We start from the raw sequence: 21,307 nt of genomic DNA on the forward strand, positions 1-21,307 counted from the left end.
TTTCTACTCAGTCTGTGTCTCATAGGAGAGCTGTGGGCAGTTTAGAAACCGTCTTCCAGTGACATCATCATTAGGCAGATTATTTTTTAAACAATATTTTTTTACAAAAATGTTTAGATTTTCATTATTGTGAGAACGATGGCTTCCATTTTTGCATTGCAACTTTTCAGGACTAGAAAGCCTGCAGTTTTTATTAGCTTGTATTCCCCATCGATGATGTCACTGGAAGACGGTTTCTGAACTGCCCACAGCCCTATGAGACACAGACCGAGTAGAAAAAATTGCGCCATTTTATCATGATTATTAGTGAGGACCTATTATATGAAGATAGATTGAAAAGTGGTGAAGTGGTCCTTTAAACATTTTCAGGTCGGGATACATATTTTAGCCAATGATTGGGGATATAGAGAACTCAGTCAGGACTCGGGATACAAGTGGAATTGTAAGTGATGACACAAAGAAATGTGCAGACAAAATTTAAACTAAACTGGAACAAAAAAAATATGCTACCTTCTCCTGATTGTCTGACATTTTGTCACCTATACCTGAAATCTGTATTTTCTGTTAAAGAGCTGGAGAGACACAGGGAGACCAAGACCCCTGGCGGGCCAATCAGAATATAGTGATTTTGTTTTAACCAAAAATATCACTGACGCTATAACTTTAAATATTTATGGGCAGAAAAAAAACCATTCCCAAACAAATATTCTCAAAAACCTTAACGAACTTCACCCACTACTCAAGTTGGAATAAGATGCTCCTAAACTTGAGTAGTTTACTAGTGGGTGACTTATTATGTAAGGTTTTAGATAAATGTAGTTTGGGAATGTTTTTTGTTGTTTTTTACCAGAAATCTGGTAGAAAATAAAATAATAAAACAAGACAGGGTGCGTCGATGTGACGTCACTCGCAAGGAGTGGGGGTGTTGGGTTTAGGGGTAACCTCGCGTCACCAGCCTGTTTAGGTTTAAGAACGGGGGGGGGCAGGGGGCGCACGTAACGGCGGCGTGACGTCACGTCACGTCGTTGAAGTGAACCCTGTGGACTAGTACGGAGGGACGGACGGCGTCATGGCGGAGGCAGGCCGGTGGTAGCAGATAGCTCTCTGTTTATTACCTGCTATACACAAACACACAACAACACGCTCCGATCTCCGCCGAGCGGGAGGGAGAACCAAGGAGGAGTAAGAGGGAGGGGAAGAGGAGCGTGGATCCCGCCGCGGGGCGGCTCAGTCTGCGTGGCTTCGGGTCGCGGTGTCTTGTGTGGTGCCCAGTGGAGGAGTCCCCGGGTCAAGGCAAGCTAGCCTGCTTAGCCTAGTTAGCCTCTAAGCTAAGTGGAGAGAAGATCAAAAGGAATAATAATCACTGATCCACTCCACGGAGGAACAACAACAAGTAAGTAAACAGCGATGATTAAAAACGACCAATATGAACGATAACTGATATCGATCGGTGCCAAATATCGACCAGTGACTAACTAATGGACCTCCTGAGTTCTAGTATGTCTGTCTGAGGAGATCTGGAGTCTCTCTGGAACCACGGACTGGAGGAGCTCCATTACTGATCGGTAATGGCTGGGTGGATTCCCCCCACGCGGGACACCGTGGGTTAGGATCCATCTCGTTAGAGGTTCCATTCGGTCCTGCTGGATGGATCCGCCCCGCGTGGTTCCGATCGATTCTGAATCCGATCCACACTCAAAACACGACCCCCCCCCCCTTCCCTCTCCCCGTGATGCTAATGCTAACAAGCTAACTCCAACACACGAGATGCTACGGAGATGCTACCCCGCCAATAGCCTCCTAGCGCTTTAACGGGGCTAGCTAACGTGCTAGCGTTAGCATGTTGCTAAAAAATGCTAGCCGCTAAAAAAAATAAACAAAACACACCGCGGAGCCAATCCATCGATGTAAACAAACGCATCGGCGTGCGCAAGGGCCGCACCACCGGGGGCCGTGGTCGGTTTTCGGGTTGGTTCGTGTGTGTGCGGTGCCGTGCGTGCGTCGTTTTGGTGGTGGCATTTTATTGTTGTTGTTGCGGGATGGATGGAGGGAGGGATCCACGCTGCGCTGCCCTGCCCGCACTAGGTTGCGTGGATGTGGGGCATTGTCTGGGAGAGACACGCAGGCCTGCGGGCCTCTGTCTGCGGTCATCATATAATGAACATAACACTCACACACACATACTTATACGTTATATTTGTCATAACTGTGTGTGTGTGTGTGTGTGTGTGAGACTCGTACACAGTTATGCAGATACAGTTGTAGTACAGTTGTAATGTAAAGAGACGTCGGAGAAGTATAATCCCATTTAAGTTAAGTGAAAGTAAACGAGACGCTGTTAAAAATAAAGGTTCTCGACTACTCGTTCATTGTGCAGAAGTACTCTTGTTTAGTTCGGGAAAAGTAAATATACTACATTATTGAAGTAGTGAATGTGCCTTAGAAGTACTCTGTTTGTTTACTTGAGGAAGTAAACATATGCAATGCTACTCTCTTACAAGTAAAAGTACTCTTCGGTACATACACCACTATTTAACTTTGGGTACTAATATTTTGAAAGGCACAAAGTGTTTGCATCAAAATATAGTCGCACAGTACCAAATGTAAAAGCACTCGTCATGATTATCCAGAATGGTCCATTTCACAAGCATGCATGTAATTGGATTGTAATAATTAGTGATGCATTAATCATGCATATGTTCATCTCTTAAGTGTTGCAGCTGCTCAAGGTGCGGCTGATTTTAATGGCTTTAGTTTAACTTTTAACCTATAATACATAATCATTTACCACTTTATATATATAATGCTGTTGAAATAATTTATAGTGGACTGATGGTCGGTGTGTGTGTGTGTGTGTGTGTGTGTGTGTGTGTGTTTTCAAAGTTAGGGGAGAAAATTATACAATCATATTTAATACATAGATAGGCTATGGTATAAATATGGTATTAAAAAGGTACATGATGTGTGTATAATCTCATCCCAGCACAAACTTAATAGGTTCTGTATTATTAGTAGCCTAAATCTCTGCAATGTAACTAGTTAGCTTTCAAAGCTGTCAAAATAATTTGTAGTGGAGTGAAGTTGGTGTTTCTGATTTATTGACAAATTGTGTTCCTATATATGTATGAGGAATTTGCCTGTTATGCTCGGGCACATAGGAGAGAATACATAATTTTATAAATAAATACATTATTAAAAAGGGGCATACATATGTGTATAGTCTCTCTCATCAGTGTATACACTTAAATGTTTTAATCGACCAAGCTTAGACTGACCCAAAGAAAAAATAATAATGTAACACTTGATATTCTTTCATTCTTTCGTCTCCAAGAGCAATGCACCACTTTCTTTCACAACTTTCTTTCTAATTGTGACAGACCTCAAGGCCTGTCACAATTATTACATAATTGCCAAATAGCAATTATTTGAGATCCAATTTTTCCCCCATAATCGGCCATGTTGAATGTTTATATTTTCAAACCTTTAAAAAAACGGGGGAAAAAAGTTAAAATCTCGTCACTTTGAGTTTTAGTCAGGGAATATTATCAGAATAATGTCAAATCTGGGAGTACATTGCTTAGTAAGAATTCTCTTCACCAATGTGTTTGTAAAGGTGTCTACTAACATATCCCACATTGATTTCTATTGAACCACCCTAGGGGACTTTTTGACAGCTGCTGAAAGTTGGGTACCCCGAGCGGCATAAACGGAGTTCTCCGTCCTATCAAATAGTAACGCCCAGCACTCAGGACGGAGATTTATTGATATCAAAACCGATCGCATCGCTCCACAGGCTGGGAGCGTGCGTCTGTTGCACAACATTCAATGTAATTTCCAGTTGGGACGTCATCAAAAATGTTCCCCCCCATTTTAGCGGATGAGACCAAAAATCTTAAAATGTGAATAAACCTCTAAGCAAAGATTATGTTTTTGACGGCCCATCGCGGTCCCGTCGCTAGTCGCGTTAGAATGAATCATCCCTCCCGTTGTTGTCGATCGCCTCAGGAGTGTTTTGGCTATATCAAGCTACATCTGGAATAGCGTCGCTAAATGTGCTCTGTTGCTGTAAATCGCTGGGCGATCTGATTTAATGTTCCTAAATACCCCGGGCGTTATAAAGCAAAATCCGTCATCACAAATGTGATGAGGTCGGCACATTTGGGCTATGGCCGAATAAGCCTAAATGCCGAACAAAAATGTTCAATGTTCAACGGCGGAAACACAATGACATTGTTAATCACAATTATTTGAGCGGCAATTAATCGTCCAGTAACATGTCATAATGGTGACAGCCCTATTCATGGTGTTGAATCGTAGTACACTGCTATTTTCATGTGTGTGTAAGCCTGTCACAATTATTACATAATCGTCTAATTATTGTGTCATAGTTTCCATGTTGAAAGATTTTCATTTTTCATACATATAAAAAGAAGTTGAAATAGCAGATCTACAACGCTTCAGATCAGCTATTTCCGCTATTTCTTTCCCCATGTGTACAAATAATGAATGTCAGTGATTTCTTTGTATATTTCAGTTATTTGTCATATCTGCCCTGTGCATGTTTTGATTGCCAGGCAAACAAAAAAGTATTCTTATCATTAATCGCAATATTTGTGTGACAATTAATCGTCAACTTGAATTTGTAATGGTGATGACAGCGGCAGCCCTATGTTTGTTTGATCTCTACAACAGGGGTCACGTGGTGGTCAAACCTAAAGGCTGATTCTAGATCAGCTGTTGTGCTGAGCCTTGAACATGGCCGGCCGCAGCGAGGATGAGAGCGTCAGCAACAGCAGCGGGGAATCAAGGTAAAAATGCATCTTATGTACTATCTTAAACCATGGGTCTTCACCAGGGGCCCTGAGAGTTAATATTCAAGGGTGCGTGTGTGTGACTTTGTGTGTGTGTGTGTGTGAATGATTAATTGAGCATTTTTATCCAAACACCCACCCATCACTTGCTGTTTTTTATTCTGAAAAGTGGATAGAATGATGGTTTGAGGCAGCATAGTAGAAAGTTAACACCTTAATTGCCCGGGCCTATTTAATCCATTAATAAAATGTGCCCATCGTTTATAGCGCCCGGACCACTTTTACCGACGGACCGGATGTTGTTGTGAATGTCTGTGTAGCAGCTAACAATAGCCACAACACTATCGATGCGATCGACAACAACGGGAGGTAAGATAAAATCTAACGAGACTAGCGACTGGACAGCGGAGGGCCGTCTAACACATAACCTTTTTTTATAATTAGTTGGGATTATTTAGATCGCAAGTTATTAACGTTTTAAGATTTTCGTTTTCATCAGCTAAACGGGGGAGAGTGTTTTTCGATGACGTCTCACTCTTGCGCAACACAGAGGATTGCGCAACCGGCGCTTCTAGCTGGTGGAGCTATGCGACCGGTTTTGATATCACTAATAAGACTGAGATTATCAATCTCCGTCTTGGGAAAATGATCGTACTAAAGTATATCCATCTGGTCAAAACCACGGAGATCTCCCTAGATTACGCGTTACGAGCATTTCTTTCTGAGCGGTAAACATGGAAGTCAACGGCAACGCGCATGCGCGAACAGCAAGGAGTATGGTGCAGAAGGAGAGGCCAACCCGAAAAAAATCAGAATATTTTTCTCTCGTTTGATATCAATAAAAATGCTCTAGGACGTGTGTACATGTCCTCGCAATCCATCGGTTGGATTAGCTATGATGTTTCCACACGGTCTAAATGGGCTAAGAATTATAGCGCATTTATAGAAATAGAATTATATACTGTACAATGGCAACAAGAACACCAAAAGGGGTTCCCGTTCTACGTCATCATATGGCAAAGTATATAAGGCTTTTATGTTGATAATGCCAAATCGAGTCTAATAACAATGAGAGTTAAACAAGTCTGAATGTTTGAGACTCACTTGGGTCTAACTCCGATTAAGTCAAGTGCTTTTGGGTTCCGCAGCTCTGTCGCGATCATTGAAAAAAACTAAGTAAAACTAAGATTGTGTTTAATCTAGCTGTCAGTTCATAAAGTCAGAGTGTATTGTTCTTACAGATCAATAGGCCATTTGTTGAATTAGATTTAGAAGATAGATTTTCTTTTTCAAGAACCTTGAACATCTTTTCAGGTCTTGAGGTTTTGAGGCCTGTGTTGGTATAACATAAAAGCAACACCAAAAACATTCAGAAAATAGTCCAACAAAACCCACCTAGGCTGTATTATAACATCCGCTTCAAATGTTTAACCGATAATCACCAGTAGGTTACTTATCACTCGAATGCAATTGAGCCAGCAGGCTCGCCTGGAGCCGACAGCATGTATTCTCCGCTGCGATTAGGAAACATGGAAGTGAAATTACTGCCGCTGAAGCGAAAACTTTGGGAGACTCACTTACATGGTCGGTTAAGACTGATATGAGGTTAAAGGACTTATGGGCCGGTTAAGGCTGAGGTAGGGTTGGGGTTAGTAATAGTCGGACAACGCAACCAACACCATGTCGGACACCTCCGCATTTGGCTCAATTGCATTCGACTGATAAGTAACCTACTGGTGCCCATCGCTTGATTTTCATACAAATAAAATAAAATAGATTGCCTCAATGCTTTCATGTAATTCTAACACAGCTGTGTGTGTGTGTACACTTGCATGTGCATGTGCAGCAACTCTGATGACGAGTCCAACTCCGGCTCGGGGTCGGGCTCCGGCTCCGGCTCCAGCTCCTCCAGCAGCAGCAGCCAGTCGGGAAGCAGTGACTCAGGAAGTGGTTCCGACTCCGGCAGCCAATCAGATTCCGACTCAGGAAAATCCAAGGAGAAGGTGGAGCCGCCCAACAAGTCCAACATCGACGGAGCCGAGGTAAGACTGTGGCATATCATGAGTTTACCCAGTCATTCTGGTTTAGACTGCAGCATATGAGTTTAACCAGACATTCTGGGTTAGACGGCAGAATATGAGTTTAACCAGCCATTCTGGGTTAGACGGCAGAATATGAGTTTAACCAGCCATTCTCAGCCTGTGGGTCATCAGGACATTGCTAGTGGGCCCCAAAATAATTTCCAAAACTAAGATTAATTGATTATTATTTTGGGTGAACTACACTTTAATATAGCATCAGAATCAGTTGAACCACTTTAACCCTATATGCATTGGCGTTTTGAAAATAGCTGATCTACAAGCTCACAACACATCACAATGTTGTCAGCCTGTAGTTCAGTTACTTTCTAAAGAATCTTGAATAAAGTTAAATTAACATTTTGGATTATTTTCGTCTGCGTCCAAGGATTTGAGGATCCTTGGCGTGGAAAAAGTTTGAGAACCACTCGATATAACATTTATTTAAGATGTAGACATTGCTTGCTCATGTTGGGACAATGTCGGGTCTCTGCTTGAAACTATCTTTCCTTGTGTTCTGTGCAGTTCTGGAAGTCCAACCCCAGTATCCTAGCAGTGCAGAGGTCAGCCATGCTCAGGAAACAGCAGCAGCTGCAGCAACAGCAGCAGAGTTCTTCAGACAGCGGATCTGATGTGAGGAGGATCTCAATCAACACTGATGCACAACACATGTTCATTTGCACTTTTAACCGGTTAACTAATTTAGTGCCAGCATTGGTTCAGTTTGTGCCCCTCCCCTGCCAGACTGCCACCGGATTCAGCCGGAAGGCTAAATCGGTAACAAATACATTCATGTTCAGCAACTTTGAGGAAAGGTTTATCATGATGAAAGGACGCATTCGTAAACACTTGACTGTTGGTCCACCTTACTAGGCCAAACTATCGTTGCATTACTCTCATTTCATACGTTAAAACCTTTTGCCAACGCTTTGCAGGACTCGTCGAGTAGTGATGATTCCGACTCCTCCAGTGGATCCAAAAAGAGAAGAAATTCCGGCTCTTCAGATTCTGGCTCCGGTTCCAAGAGTGGTTCTGGATCCGACTCGGAAAAGAACAGTGACGAGACGGCGTCCGACTATGAGCCCAGTCATAAAGTCAAAAGCCGAAAACCTCCAACCAAGTAAGTATTTTTTTTATCAGTGGTGGAAAAAGTACTCGCATTTGTTACTTCAGTAAAAGTATCAATACTGCAATGTAGAACTACTCTGGTAATCAGCATATACTTGAGTAAAAGTACTAAAGTATTGGTATCCAAATGTACAACCAAAAGTAGAAAGTACTCATTATGCAGAATGTCCCATTTCACAAGTTCAAAATGTATAAAAAATAATAATGAAAATAGCAGATCTACAAGCTCACAATGTGTCTCATCTTAGTTTTAGTTATCATAGCTTAGTTTTTATTTAGTTCGTTTCCGTCAGTGAAAAAAGGTAGTCAATTTTCCATCATACTTTTAGTCTACAACATTTGTACTGTATGACTAATCTAATCAAATCATTTAATATTAGTCCTTGAGGGGGTTCCAGTTAACCTGACTCCGCCAGATGGGGCAGCAGAGAGTACACTGGGTTCCCCCCCCTCCTGCTCCCATCTGGGAACTCTCAAGGTGCTGCCACACTTACTAAAGAGCCGCAGCTACATTTCCGGGTTTTTAGACAGCTGTTGGATGGAAATTAAGCTTCCTTTCCATCCACCAGCTGTCTAAAAACTCGGAAAAGAAGTTGCGGACAGCTTCTAATGTCCGCGGACAGCCGTTTTCCACTCAGGCAGCACTGTGTATGCCTTGATCCCGCCTCTAGCTGCTGCTGATTGGCCAGGCCGTTTGGTGGCCGGAGCATCAAGTCTGCCTGAGAGTTCCCAGATGGGAGCAGGAGGGGGGAACCCAGTGTACTCTCTGCTGCCCCATCTGGCGGAGTCAGGTTAGGTTCCAGGTGGTCCCCAGCTAAATGATGGAGAGTTGGTAACCAAATGGACTCTTATAGACCTTTTCATTCTTGAAAGTGTAAAATGAAACCAAATTTGTTTTAATTTTACGTCTCTCTGCTGCAGGGTGAACTCCCGCAATGGGAAGAAGACCGTCGGCCACCGGAAGAAGAAGCGCGATCGGCGCTCGTCGGACTCCGACTCGGACGACGACAGCTACAAGAAGGCGGCGCTGGCTGGCCTGCGGCGCCAGGCCACCCAGAACGTGTCCTACAAGGAGGACGAGGACATGAAGACTGACTCGGACGACCTGGTAGAGGTGCAGGGCGAGGACGTGCCCCAGCCTGAGGAGGATGAGTTTGAGACGCTGGAGAGGGTGATGGAGAGCCGCCTCGGCAGGAGAGGAGGTGAGTGGGGGAGGCGAGGTGCGGAACGGGAGAAACGCACACACCAGAGTCCTGTAAAAAAACCCACAAAGGTAGCTCCCGGATTCAAAGGTTTAAGGAAGTATAGGTTGCACCAGGGCTGAATATGTTTTAACAGCACTCCGGTGCTGCTCCTGCATACACAAGAAGACACACACCCTCCACATGCAGTGTTGAATGAAATAAAGTCAAAGATAGCGAGAGCCAATCAAAGAACACTAAGACTACGATAAAAGCAGTGAAATGAGTGTAGCCTGGGTTACAGCCTGCTTCGCTGTGTTTTGTTTTGTCACTTCACCAGGAAAGGGTCCTATCTCCAAGGTAGGCTGGACATGTAAATGGGAGAAATCGACCCGTGGCTTCTGACTGGTCTCTGGTGCAGGTTGGGAAAAAACACCAGTTTCAAGTCGTATCAATGCGCACGTGCAGCTACTGCTGTTTCCCTGCAACGTAGGTATCATTGAACTAATCTCGCCCCCACACAGCCGTTTTTCTTTTTTACTACTGAATCTGACAGTGGACTACTGAATCAAATTAGTGTTTACTTTTTTACTCTTTTACTCTTGAGTCTACTCTCGCAGTGAGAAGCATGGACAGAGTGACGCTGACTTATCAGCAACAACGTGGCTACGTACTAACGGGTGACGTTTTGAAAATCAAGTCAACAGCCTGGCTGCTGGCCAGACTGAGTAGTGGAGTGACAAAACGATTCACGGAATGCAGGCTAGAATGAGTGAGCTGGGGAACGCAATATTGATTAATTGTTACCGGTTTGGTTTCCAGCGACGGGAGGAACCACCACAGTGTATTCCGTGGAGGCGGAGGGCGACCCCAACGCCAACTTCATCCCCGTCAAGGAGGCGGGAGAGACCCAGTACCTGATCAAGTGGAAGAACTGGTCGCACATCCACAACACGTGGGAGACGGAGGACTCGCTGAAGCTGCAGAACGTCAAGGGCATGAAGAAACTGGAGAACTTCATGAAGAAGGAGAATGAGAAGAAGAAGTGGTGAGGGAGAATCTAGATCTTACTAATACGTTTAACCCATTTTGACCTGAGATCAGATTCTATGTCTTCTACATCCTGACAGTTTTCTGAAAAAGCTATGTTTCTATGTCAGTGGTTCTTCGATTAAAAAAAAATAGCAGGCCTACAAGCTCGTAGTGCGCCACTCGGTGGCGCGCTATGAGCTTGTAGATCTGCTATTTTTCAATAGCTAAAGCATAGCATAATGCTAACACCAAAAGGGGTTCCCGCCCAAAATGGGTTAAGGAACCTCTGTCGTTCTGTCTGATCCGTGGTTTTTATCCTCGGTGCGTTGAGCCATCGTTCTGAAGAACGAATCATGGATTAAAGTTCTCAGTCGCTACGACTGATTTCAGTCATTTGGATTCCATAAAAGTCTGCATGCCTTCTATGGAAGTGTTTCCTGACCCCTATCTACAAGCTTATGACATGTCACGCTGCGACTTGTTGTAAGCTTGTATATTTTCGGTTATTGGTTATTTCAGTCTTCCAGGAAACCTTAATGATCTCAGATATTTCATAAGCATAAGCGTTAAAGCCTCAATCTGCAATTTCTTCAACTCGTTAGCTGTATGGCTACCAAAACATCACAATTTTACATACATGAGTGTGTAGTAGGCGGTTCCTTTCACACTGATTCACAAAATACATTGGCCCAGCAACATTTTTTCAGTCGTGATATTTTATTTTGCTTCATGCTAATTATTGGCTCAGGAATGCGACAAAGCCGAAATAATCTCCATGAATTCAAACCCTGTGTTATTTATAGAACCAACTGGACTTTAACTTTTGTCTTAGCCAGAGTTGCATTGACCTTTACTGCAGTGACTACAGAAATACATGCTATACAGCTCCTTTCTCTGACACCGTTTTGACGATATCACAGGATGAAGGCCGCGTCGCCGGAGGACATCGAGTACTTGAACTGTCAGGAGGAACTGATGGACGACCTGCACTCTCAGTACCAACTGGTAGAGAGGATCATAGGTGAGCTCTCTGATGTTTGAACCGTGCATGAACATTAAAGGAGAATTCCCGACGGACTGTTTTCTTGAACCTTAATCTGATGTTATATCCAAGTCTAAGAACGATGGGTACAGGTGAAAAATCACGTAGCCTTCCCCAGCCAACCGCTGCTCTGAGCGTGTGCGGTGGGTGTAACGCTAAATCGGCCAAAAATAAACATGCTCTGAAAATGCACGTGACCCACCTTTGTGACATTTTCAAGTGGGCTCTGAGCCAAAAAATTCTAATTGACCAATCAGATTGCTTTGTTGGAACTACAGGTTGTATAATCCTCCATCCAGGGAAAAACAAACCCCTGCCAAGTTTCAACGACAAACGTTATAATCTAACCCCCCTGATTAGTCCCCGTGCGCTTTTCCGACCAGTCATTGGTCGGACATGCGCAAAACGACCGGATTAAGGTTGGCGAACATGCATTAAGGTTGGCGAACATGCGCTGCTCCGTGCTTGCGGTTATGGTTTGGTTAGGGTTTGAGGTAGGTTGTCGTTGTCGGACCAATGACTGGTCGGAACTTAGTACTGCACCCGAATTTCCAATGTATAACGTCCATTGTTGCTGTGGAACAGGGCATTCGAACCAGAAGTCAGCGGCGGGCTTTCCCGACTACCTGTGCAAGTGGCAGGGGCTGCCCTACTCTGAATGCAGCTGGGAGGACGGAGCGCTGCTCTCCAGGAAGTTCCAGAAGTGTATAGACGACTACATGAGCAGGAACCAGTCCAAGAACATCCCCTCCAGGGACTGCAAGGTAACCGTAGCAACAACCACTGGTTACAAACTAGTCCAAGAACATCCCTATGGGTTAAAGTTCTCAGTCATTTGGATTCCATAGCAATCCTTTCAACTTGACATGTGAATGGTCATTTGTCCCTGCCAGGTGCTGAAGCAAAGGCCGCGGTTTGTCCCCGTGAAGAAACAGCCGGCGTACATCGGCGGAGGAGCAGAGGGACTGGAGCTCCGAGATTATCAACTGGACAGTCTGAACTACCTAGCTCACTCCTGGTGCAAGTACGTACTACCCACTCTGAACTACCTGGCTCACTCCTGGTGCAAGTACGTACTACCCACTCTGAACTACCTGGCTCACTCCTGGTGCAAGTACGTACTACCCACTCTGAACTACCTGGCTCACTCCTGGTGCAAGTACGTACTACCCACTCTGAACTACCTGGCTCACTCCTGGTGCAAGTACGTACTACCCACTCTGAACTACCTGGCTCACTCCTGGTGCAAGTAGGAGCAAGTCGTGCAACCGTGTCACATGCTAAAAATAGCAGAGCGGCTATTTTTGGCACACAACCCTGTCGTATGATGAAGTATTCATTGGCCTAGTCATACTCTTCTATGGTTTAAATAGTAGTTCAAAATGAAGGAAAATAAAATGGATCGGTTAAAGTAATCTCTCCTCTCCCCCCTCCCCCAGAGGTAACAGTTGCATCCTGGCAGATGAGATGGGCCTGGGTAAGACCATCCAGACCATCGGCTTCCTGGACCTGCTCTTCCATGAGCACCAGCTGTACGGACCCTTCATGATTGTGGTGCCGCTGTCCACGCTGACCTCCTGGCAGAGGGAGTTCCAGCTGTGGGCTCCGCAGATGAACGTGGTGGTCTACCTGGGAGACATCAGCAGCAGGACCATGGTACGACATTTATTTTACATTTTAGCTATTCATCCTATGACAAAGTATACTGTAAGGATGAATTCAGTTTACCACGCACTTTCAGGTTGTGTGGGCTTATTTCTTATCTGTAGTATGCATTTATGTTTGCAAATTGTAATATTTTCACATTTTTATATTTAACCCCCCCTCTTAATTTCAGATCCGAACGCATGAGTGGCTACACTCGCACAACAAGAGGCTAAAGTTCAACGTTCTTCTGACGACGTACGAAATCCTCCTCAAAGACAAGGTCAGTAATGGCTGCTCTGCTCACGGTTGGCTATCAAACCGTTACTTGGCCTGACAAAAGCATTCAGCGGCGAGTTCAATGCTTGACTCCCTGCAACCGGCCTTTTCTGGCAGCGTCTTGTCTCTGTCCAGTCATTCCTGGGTAATGTGAACTGGGTTGTCTGTCATCTTGCATGGATTCAAGTTCTCAGTCCCCACGACTGATTTCAGTCATTTGGATCCATCAGTCATTTGGAGTCTGGAGATGCTAGCATTTCTTCTATTTAAGCATAAGCGAATAAGTCAAAGTAGCCTATTCTACAAGCTCTTAATAGGCTACTGTTGCTAAGATTAGAGCATTTCAAGTGGTCAAACTGGAAGTATGTCTTCCATAAATCCCTATGGTCTCAGATATTTCACATAAAAGCGAACGTTAAAGCTTGAAAGTCTGATTTCGGCACCTGGCAGTATATGTAACGACAATATTAGTAAAACATAATTTAATTGATTAGGAACTATTGTGGTGGTACACTGTTTCAGTTGTGAGATTTTATTTAGCTTTACTCCATGCATCTTGTCTGTCCAGTCATTCCTGGGTAATGTGAACTGGGCGTTCATTGGCGTGGACGAGGCCCACCGGCTGAAGAACGACGACTCGCTGCTCTACAAGACCATGATGGACTTCAAGTCCAACCACCGGCTGCTGATCACCGGCACGCCGCTGCAGAACTCCCTGAAGGAGCTGTGGTCGCTGCTGCACTTCATCATGCCCGAAAAGTAACCCACGATACGTTGTTAAGTGCATTGTTGCATGAATCAAGACCTATTCATAGTCCAGTTTTAGGTGATAAGGTGACCACCGAAATGGTGGTTAGTAAAAAACAGATACGTTTGGGTGTGTTGCTCACCACCGCGAGCGTGACGCTCACCTTATCACCTTATCACCAAAAGAGTATGAATAGGCCGTTAGTCTCAAGGCAATATCCAACATTTCTTAATTTCATTTCGTAATATACAATAAGTATAGACAAGTATAATGTTGCTGTCAGGCAGAAATCTTGTATCGCCTTGTTTCGTCGTGCCAAATTAGTGAAAATAGCCGTTTTTATGAACATTGAACGATTGAAAGGTATTTTCAAGGCACTGCCACCCTGACAGCGACAATATGTCGAATTAAGACTTTTTGAACGACCCGTGTAGACGTGCAGTTGTAAAACATGTCCTGGTGGTGGTGCTGCTTTCCCAGGTTCCACCACTGGGAGCAGTTTGAGGACGACCACGCTAAGGGCAGGGACTCGGGCTACGCCAGCCTGCACAAGGAGCTGGAACCCTTCCTGCTGCGCAGGGTCAAGAAGGACGTGGAGAAGTCTCTGCCCGCCAAGGTGGAGCAGATCCTCCGTGTGGAGATGAGTGCTATCCAGAAGCAGTACTACAAGTAAGAACCACACTACATTACCCAGAAGCAGTACTACAAGTAAGAACCACACTACATTATCCAGAAGCAGTACTACAAGTAAGAACCACACTACATTATCCAGAAGCAGTACTACAAGTAAGAATCACACATTACTTTCTTCTCTTACACAAATCCAAATGACTGAAAGCTCTTTTTTAATTATCAATTATTTTACAGATAATCCTGTATTTGCATCCTACTTTTTAAAATTAAATCAACAAAGTAATTGCCACCAGTTTGAATCGAATTACGATAAATCGTTACATGCCTTTGTGACTACCATTACATTTTTTTTCTTTTTTAAATGAACACAATGTGCGTGTGTGTGTTTTCCAGGTGGATTCTGACCAGGAACTACAAGGCTCTCAGTAAAGGGAAAGGCAGTACATCAGGCTTCCTGAACATCATGATGGAGCTGAAGAAGTGTTGTAATCACTGTTACCTCATCAAACCCCCCGAGGACCAGGAGTTCTACAGCAGAGCCGAGTCTCTACAGGTTTGTCCCGTCAAACCTTTAGAATTGTTTTTAGAAAGGAACAGAGCCAATGGATGACGACAAATAATAATAATACATTGTTTTATGGTTGGTGTAGGCTCTAGGTCACGATTACAGTTTTAAGTTGACGATCAATTGTCACACAAATAATTGTGATTAACGATTTAATCGTTTTTTGCATTGAACATTGGAACGTTACTAGGCTTCGTAATCACAAATTGCACAGGGCAGGTAACTTACAACTTATAAACAAATAACTTGAATGTACAAGAAAACACTGACGGATAAAAACAAAATAGCGGAAATAGTTGATCTAAACAGAAACATTAAGCCCCTTTCTTAGATTCTTCGCTGTTGCTGGTTTTAAACATGCTGTGTTGTGTTTTACAGCATTTGATTTGTATCAGTGGGAAGCTGGTTTTAAACATGCTGTGTTGTGTTTTACAGCATTTGATTCGTAGCAGTGGGAGTTGGTTTTTAACATGCTGTGTTGTGTTTTACAGCATTTGATTCGTAGCAGTGGGAGTTGGTTTTTAACATGCTGTGTTGTGTTTTACAGCATTTGATTCGTAGCAGTGGGAAGCTGGTGCTGCTCGACAAGCTGTTGGTGCGTCTGAAGGAGCGAGGACATCGCGTTCTAATCTTCTCTCAGATGGTTCGCATGCTGGACATCCTGGCCGACTACCTCAAGAGCAAACAGTTCCTCTTCCAGGTTAGTAGCCAACTGAGTTGGAATACATACTAGACAGTATGTACTAGACAGTATAGAGCCCAGTATGTACTAGTCCAGTAACTAGAGCCTCATCCGTGACACATTGTTTTGTCCGATGCCCACCACCAAATTCATATGTATTTGGCCGCAGACCCCAATTTGAAAAGATGTTGTGCCAGTAAGGTTTGCTCACATTTTTCAGAGATTGGACGGCTCTATCAAGGGAGAGATGAGGAAACAGGCGCTGGATCACTTCAACGCAGAGGGCTCTGAGGTAAGAGGCACACACACAACGTTAAATTTAGAGTAGCGTATAATTTTATTTACCCCTTTGTTAAACCAATTATTTCCTCCCCACAGACATTGCGTTGTCACTGCTGTTGTACCCTACTGGCTCAACTGCCAGTGAGGAGTCCTCGATTATTATTTTTGAGGGGCACCAGCCCCTCCAACGTCTGGCTTTCCATTGTGGCGTCATGTGGCAGCCAAGTCTATGGACCTTTTTATGTTTGTCTTATTCGTGTGTTAACTATTCCTGCCCAGGATTTCTGCTTCCTGTTGTCGACGCGGGCGGGCGGTCTGGGCATCAACCTGGCATCGGCCGACACCGTGGTGATCTTTGACTCGGACTGGAACCCCCAGAACGACCTGCAGGCTCAGGCCCGGGCCCACCGCATCGGACAGAAGAGACAGGTACACATTAAGACCTGATGCCCATCGATATTTAGCCTGCTTTCTTTTTTACTCCACACCTAAATCTCTTTGCTATGTTTGGACAAACATAGCAGAGGTCGGAGGCCCCTATGGATATTAGCCATAGTTATAAAGGATAGAGTGTGAACCAGGAGCGACAGCCCTGCCCCCTGCTATTCATTTCAATAGAAGTTGCTCAGTGGTGTTTTGAAGCATCCGGAAGACTGCGGGAAGTTCCGTTATAAGTTCCTCAATGTCTCGAGCTAGCGGAAGTTGAGAGCGGTCTCAAATTTGAAGTCAGGGTTGACGCACGTTAACGCACATGACATCACTGAACGTCCATTCACATTTTAGGGTGTACTGTGGCACCCAGGCCCAGACAGTTTTCAAGTTTGCGAGATTCAGTATTTAGATATTTGATATTCATTTTATCAGACAACGCCCCTTTCCTATACAAACCCATTGTTACTCAAAACTCCATTTTAACCATGTTAGATTAATTGAAAACACCCCTACTTGGTTTCAGGCTGCGGCCCCCCAATTTTTTTTAACGGGGGGCCCCCACCCTGACAAGCACTTGTTTAAAGTGTAGGAGTTGAGGCATTGCATTTAGTTTCCACAGATAAATATAGTGAAAATGGCCGTGAGCATGTGATTTGACAGTTTGGCCAATGTTCATTGTTCAATGTTGATAGTATACTTTGTGTATTGTGTTTTTTAGCAGTATTAAAAAGTAATAAAAGCCCTGTATACACGTATTCTGTTTGTTTACTGTGAGAAAACTCATTAAGCTAATCATCTGTTGTTCCTTATGATTATTAGTAAAGGACTAACATTGAGTGATTTTTCTCTTCCAGGTGAACATCTACCGCCTGGTGACCAGGGGCTCAGTGGAGGAGGAGATCATAGAGCGAGCCAAGAAGAAGATGGTGTTGGACCACCTGGTCATCCAGAGGATGGACACCACGGGCAAGACCGTGCTGCACACCGGAGCTGCCCCGTCCAGGTACAGCTGTCACCGCCATTTATTTTTACCTGACCATTAACTCCATTAAGAGCCGAGGCCAAATTCTACAAATGTCTTCTAAATCATGGCAGTTTTCTGAAATGTTTCTATATCAGTGGAGCTCAAAACCATTTCATGTCAAGGAGCCCCATAATTATATGTAATTGGTAGCCGACTCTCATCTGAAAATATGTTGTTCCAGGGACCCCTCCAGAAGCAGAGTTAAAAACATTTTCTGGGAAAGAATATATATTCAAATATTTAATTAAACATAGTTAAATGTTAACGTTGTCATGTCACCACTATGTGTCTTCTAACAGTGCAACGCCATTCAACAAGGAGGAGCTGTCGGCCATTTTGAAGTTTGGGGCGGAGGAACTCTTCAAAGAGCCAGAGGGAGAGGAGCAGGAACCTCAGGTTTGGAAGTGATAAATATATTGATATATAATCTTGCATCATGTTATCGATTATTAATATATTCATAGACCAGATATTACTGTGATGAAGTATGACATTAATTGTGACGTACATGACACTAGTACATGATCCAACAGGAAATGGACATCGATGAGATTCTGAAACGAGCAGAGACCAGAGCAGAGGACCCCGGACCTTCAACCGTGGGAGAGGAACTGCTGTCTCAGTTCAAGGTAAAGACACTTACCCCATTTTAACACAATGAGTGCCATCTGGAGGACAAAAGTGGTGGCACTTGGGTGCCACATGGTGAGAATCAATTTTAGTATGGTGCGCATCCGGTTTGTCGCCATCTTGAATGCTAATAGCAATAGCGCCAAAGCTACGTCCATCCTTGCTCCAGATAATGCCAATATTCCAATCGTGATCACTGGAAAATCAGAAATGATCTCCGAACATCGCCGATCTGATCAACACCACAGACGGCGCGGTATTTGTCTGCTAAAACAGCGTGGAAACACTGTGGCTAATACAGAAGCGAGTTTGCTCAGGGTTGATATGACCATGTGTGACATCCCTCCAAACAGGTCTAGGGTTTAGGGCTCAGGGCTGATATGACATCTCTCTATGCAGGGCTAGATTATGACCGTGTGTGACATCCCTACTAGGTGGCCAACTTCACCATGTGTGAATCGGACGACATGGACTCTGAACACAACCACAGAGGGTGGGACGACATCATCCCTGAGGCGCAGAGGATGCGGATGGAGGAGGAGGAGAGGCAGAAGGAGCTGGAGGAGATCTACCTGCTGCCTCGCATGAGGAACTGTGCCAAACAGGTACCGTACAGATCTAATAATAGATCTCCCTGCTGCCTCTCATGAGGAACTGAGCCAAACGGGTACCGTACAGATCTAATAATAGATCTCCCTGCTGCCTCACCACATGATTCCATTCACTCATGGGATGGACAAACACATTACCGTCTGAACATTAACTGATGTCGTGATTGCTATTGATGGGACTCCATATTGATGGCGTTTTCCTTCCACAGATAAGCTTTAACGGGAACGAGGGCAGGCGGAGCAGGAACAGGCGGTACTCGGGGTCAGATAGTGACTCCATTTCCGACCGCAAGAGGCCCAAAAAGCGAGGAAGGCCACGTACCATCCCACGAGAAAACATCAAGGGCTTCAGCGACGCTGAGATCCGAAGGTACTCTTTCATTCAAGTTTCCTCAGTCGCCACGACTATAGAGGCCAACATGTCTTTAACTTTGTGTACCGGTGTCATGCACCAGAAATAGCCAACTTATAAGCGCACAACAATTGGTCAAACTAGTGATAGAATTGTTCAGAACCCTTAATGGTCTTGGATAGTTCATAAAAGCAAAGGTCTGATTCTGCAAACTAGTTGGCTGAATGAATGAATGATTTTATTTTCGTGTCTGGACTATGGCTGCCTTTTGCAGCCCATCCCTTACTTCTGGGGACCACCATTGGTCCTTGATGGGGTTCCAGGTGGTCCCCAGCTAAATGACGGAGAGTTGGTAACCAAATGGACCCTTATAGATTTTTAACTGGAGAAACCAAATGGATCCTTAACGGGTCCATTTGGTTTCATTGTACAGGAGACCTGGCCAAAGCATTTCCGGGGGTCCCCAGCCAAAATCATTGAGAACCCCTTGTTTAGGAAACTATTATTTCCTAATCACAGACTGGAACTTTTAATTGTCATTTGCTTTTGAATTATTTCCCCAATACACACTTCTCTCTATGTTTTGCGTCTTTGTCATTAATATTCCTGGATCTCTCAACAGATTTGTGAAAAGCTACAAGAAGTTCGGCGGGCCTCTTGAACGGTAAGTCCTGACAACCAAATGGTAATAATCTCACGCATTTCCGCTTGCCTATAATACGGTGCTAAGGGTCTCTCCCCTTTTGTGTCTCAGGTTGGACGCCATTGCACGCGACGCGGAGCTGGTGGACAAGTCGGAGCACGACTTGAAGCGGCTGGCGGAGACGGTTCATAACGGCTGCTTGAGGACGCTGCGGGAAAACCCCTGTGGCGCCGAGAAGACGTCGGGTCAGTGAAAACACCTTCACACACTGTAGACTAGCATTGGTTCACAAACGGTTGGTCGGGACCCATTAACCCATTCTGAACTGAGATCAGATTCTAAAAATATCTTCTACATCCTGACAGTTTTCTGAAAAAGCTATGTTTCTATGTCAGTCGTTCTTTGATTTTTCTAAAATAAAAAATAAAAACATAATGGTAACACCAAAAGGGGTTCCCGCCCAAAATGGGTTAAGTGGGTCACCGACACATTTTTATGGGTCCCTTTGTTTCCTACGTTTTGTTTTTACATTTCCAAAAAAGCTAAAAGAAAATCATGAATTTCAATTATTTTTTTCCCATTCATTTCATAAAGATATCAAAGAAATTTCATAAATTAGAAATAAAATGTTTAAGAAGTAGTGCGCGTTGTGAGCTTGTAGATCTGCTATGTTCACTAGTTTGTCTCCCGGACAAACATCTAACTTCTCTTTTTGGTCATAGGCTAAAACATTTGGGAAACTGCTGTAGAGCACTGTTAACCACTGTGTGTCACCGACCAATTTTCATGGGTCTACATGTTGTTGTCTATTGTCATTTCAAAAGATTGTTAATTTTTTTTTGCCCAATCTTTCTCTCCAGGAGGTCGACGAGGCAAGGTGAAAGGTCCCACCTTCAGGATTTCGGGGGTGCAGGTGAACGCCAAGCTGGTGATTTCTCATGAGGAGGAGCTGGCTCCGCTGCATAAAGCTATCCCTTCTGACCCCGACGAGAGGAAGAGGTAACTATTCTTCTGACTACACATACGTCGTGTCCTAGTATGAGTGAGGGGATCAACGTCACGTGATTTCCTTGTTTGACCCGAAAAAACTCAATGTCTGTGAATATGTGAAAGTATAATATATGTCATCAATCACATTATTTGGATTTGTGGGACATTATGCAGTTTGAAAAACCGCTCTCTGGCAGTCATGGAAATGAGAGGTAGAATAAATTATGGAATGGTTCACTGGTAAAAAAACAAAGAAAGTGTAAACCCCGTAATGGAACTAGCGTGTTAAACGTGTTGTGGTTGGTTCTGTTCTCTCAGGTACATGATTCCCTGCCACTCCAAGGCGGCCCACTTTGACATCGACTGGGGCAAGGAGGACGACTCCAGTCTACTGATAGGAATCTACGAGTACGGCTACGGCAGCTGGGAGATGATCAAGATGGACCCTGACCTCAACCTCACACACAAGGTCTGAATGGAGCTCCGCTGTTTGTAGAACCATGCTGACGGGTGGACACCT

The 21,307-nt window shown here is 44.3% G+C and overlaps 1 protein-coding gene across 1 annotated transcript in view; it reads left to right on the plus strand.

The window, feature by feature from the left end:
• Positions 1-1,252: 1,252 nt before the first annotated feature.
• The window catches only part of chd1 (chromodomain helicase DNA binding protein 1), a 30,268-nt gene continuing 10,213 nt past the window's right edge, over positions 1,253-21,307 (plus strand). The window contains exons 1-27 of the mRNA XM_080756311.1: positions 1,253-1,393; positions 4,693-4,808; positions 6,658-6,853; positions 7,415-7,522; positions 7,825-8,009; positions 8,939-9,219; positions 10,021-10,246; positions 11,151-11,251; positions 11,858-12,036; positions 12,166-12,296; positions 12,712-12,928; positions 13,110-13,199; positions 13,764-13,954; positions 14,424-14,612; positions 14,970-15,129; positions 15,689-15,841; positions 16,044-16,115; positions 16,385-16,534; positions 17,392-17,540; positions 17,861-17,957; positions 18,095-18,190; positions 18,626-18,796; positions 19,012-19,172; positions 19,777-19,818; positions 19,909-20,042; positions 20,658-20,796; positions 21,106-21,256. Coding sequence (XP_080612437.1) covers positions 4,756-4,808; positions 6,658-6,853; positions 7,415-7,522; positions 7,825-8,009; positions 8,939-9,219; positions 10,021-10,246; positions 11,151-11,251; positions 11,858-12,036; positions 12,166-12,296; positions 12,712-12,928; positions 13,110-13,199; positions 13,764-13,954; positions 14,424-14,612; positions 14,970-15,129; positions 15,689-15,841; positions 16,044-16,115; positions 16,385-16,534; positions 17,392-17,540; positions 17,861-17,957; positions 18,095-18,190; positions 18,626-18,796; positions 19,012-19,172; positions 19,777-19,818; positions 19,909-20,042; positions 20,658-20,796; positions 21,106-21,256 — 3,822 coding nt within the window. The 5' untranslated portion in view covers positions 1,253-1,393; positions 4,693-4,755. The remainder of the gene's footprint in view (positions 1,394-4,692; positions 4,809-6,657; positions 6,854-7,414; positions 7,523-7,824; positions 8,010-8,938; positions 9,220-10,020; positions 10,247-11,150; positions 11,252-11,857; positions 12,037-12,165; positions 12,297-12,711; positions 12,929-13,109; positions 13,200-13,763; positions 13,955-14,423; positions 14,613-14,969; positions 15,130-15,688; positions 15,842-16,043; positions 16,116-16,384; positions 16,535-17,391; positions 17,541-17,860; positions 17,958-18,094; positions 18,191-18,625; positions 18,797-19,011; positions 19,173-19,776; positions 19,819-19,908; positions 20,043-20,657; positions 20,797-21,105; positions 21,257-21,307) is intronic.

This window comes from Protomyctophum bolini (assembly GCF_963924005.1).
Source record: "Protomyctophum bolini genome assembly, chromosome: 22".
Classification (NCBI taxonomy): Eukaryota; Metazoa; Chordata; class Actinopteri; order Myctophiformes; family Myctophidae; genus Protomyctophum; species Protomyctophum bolini.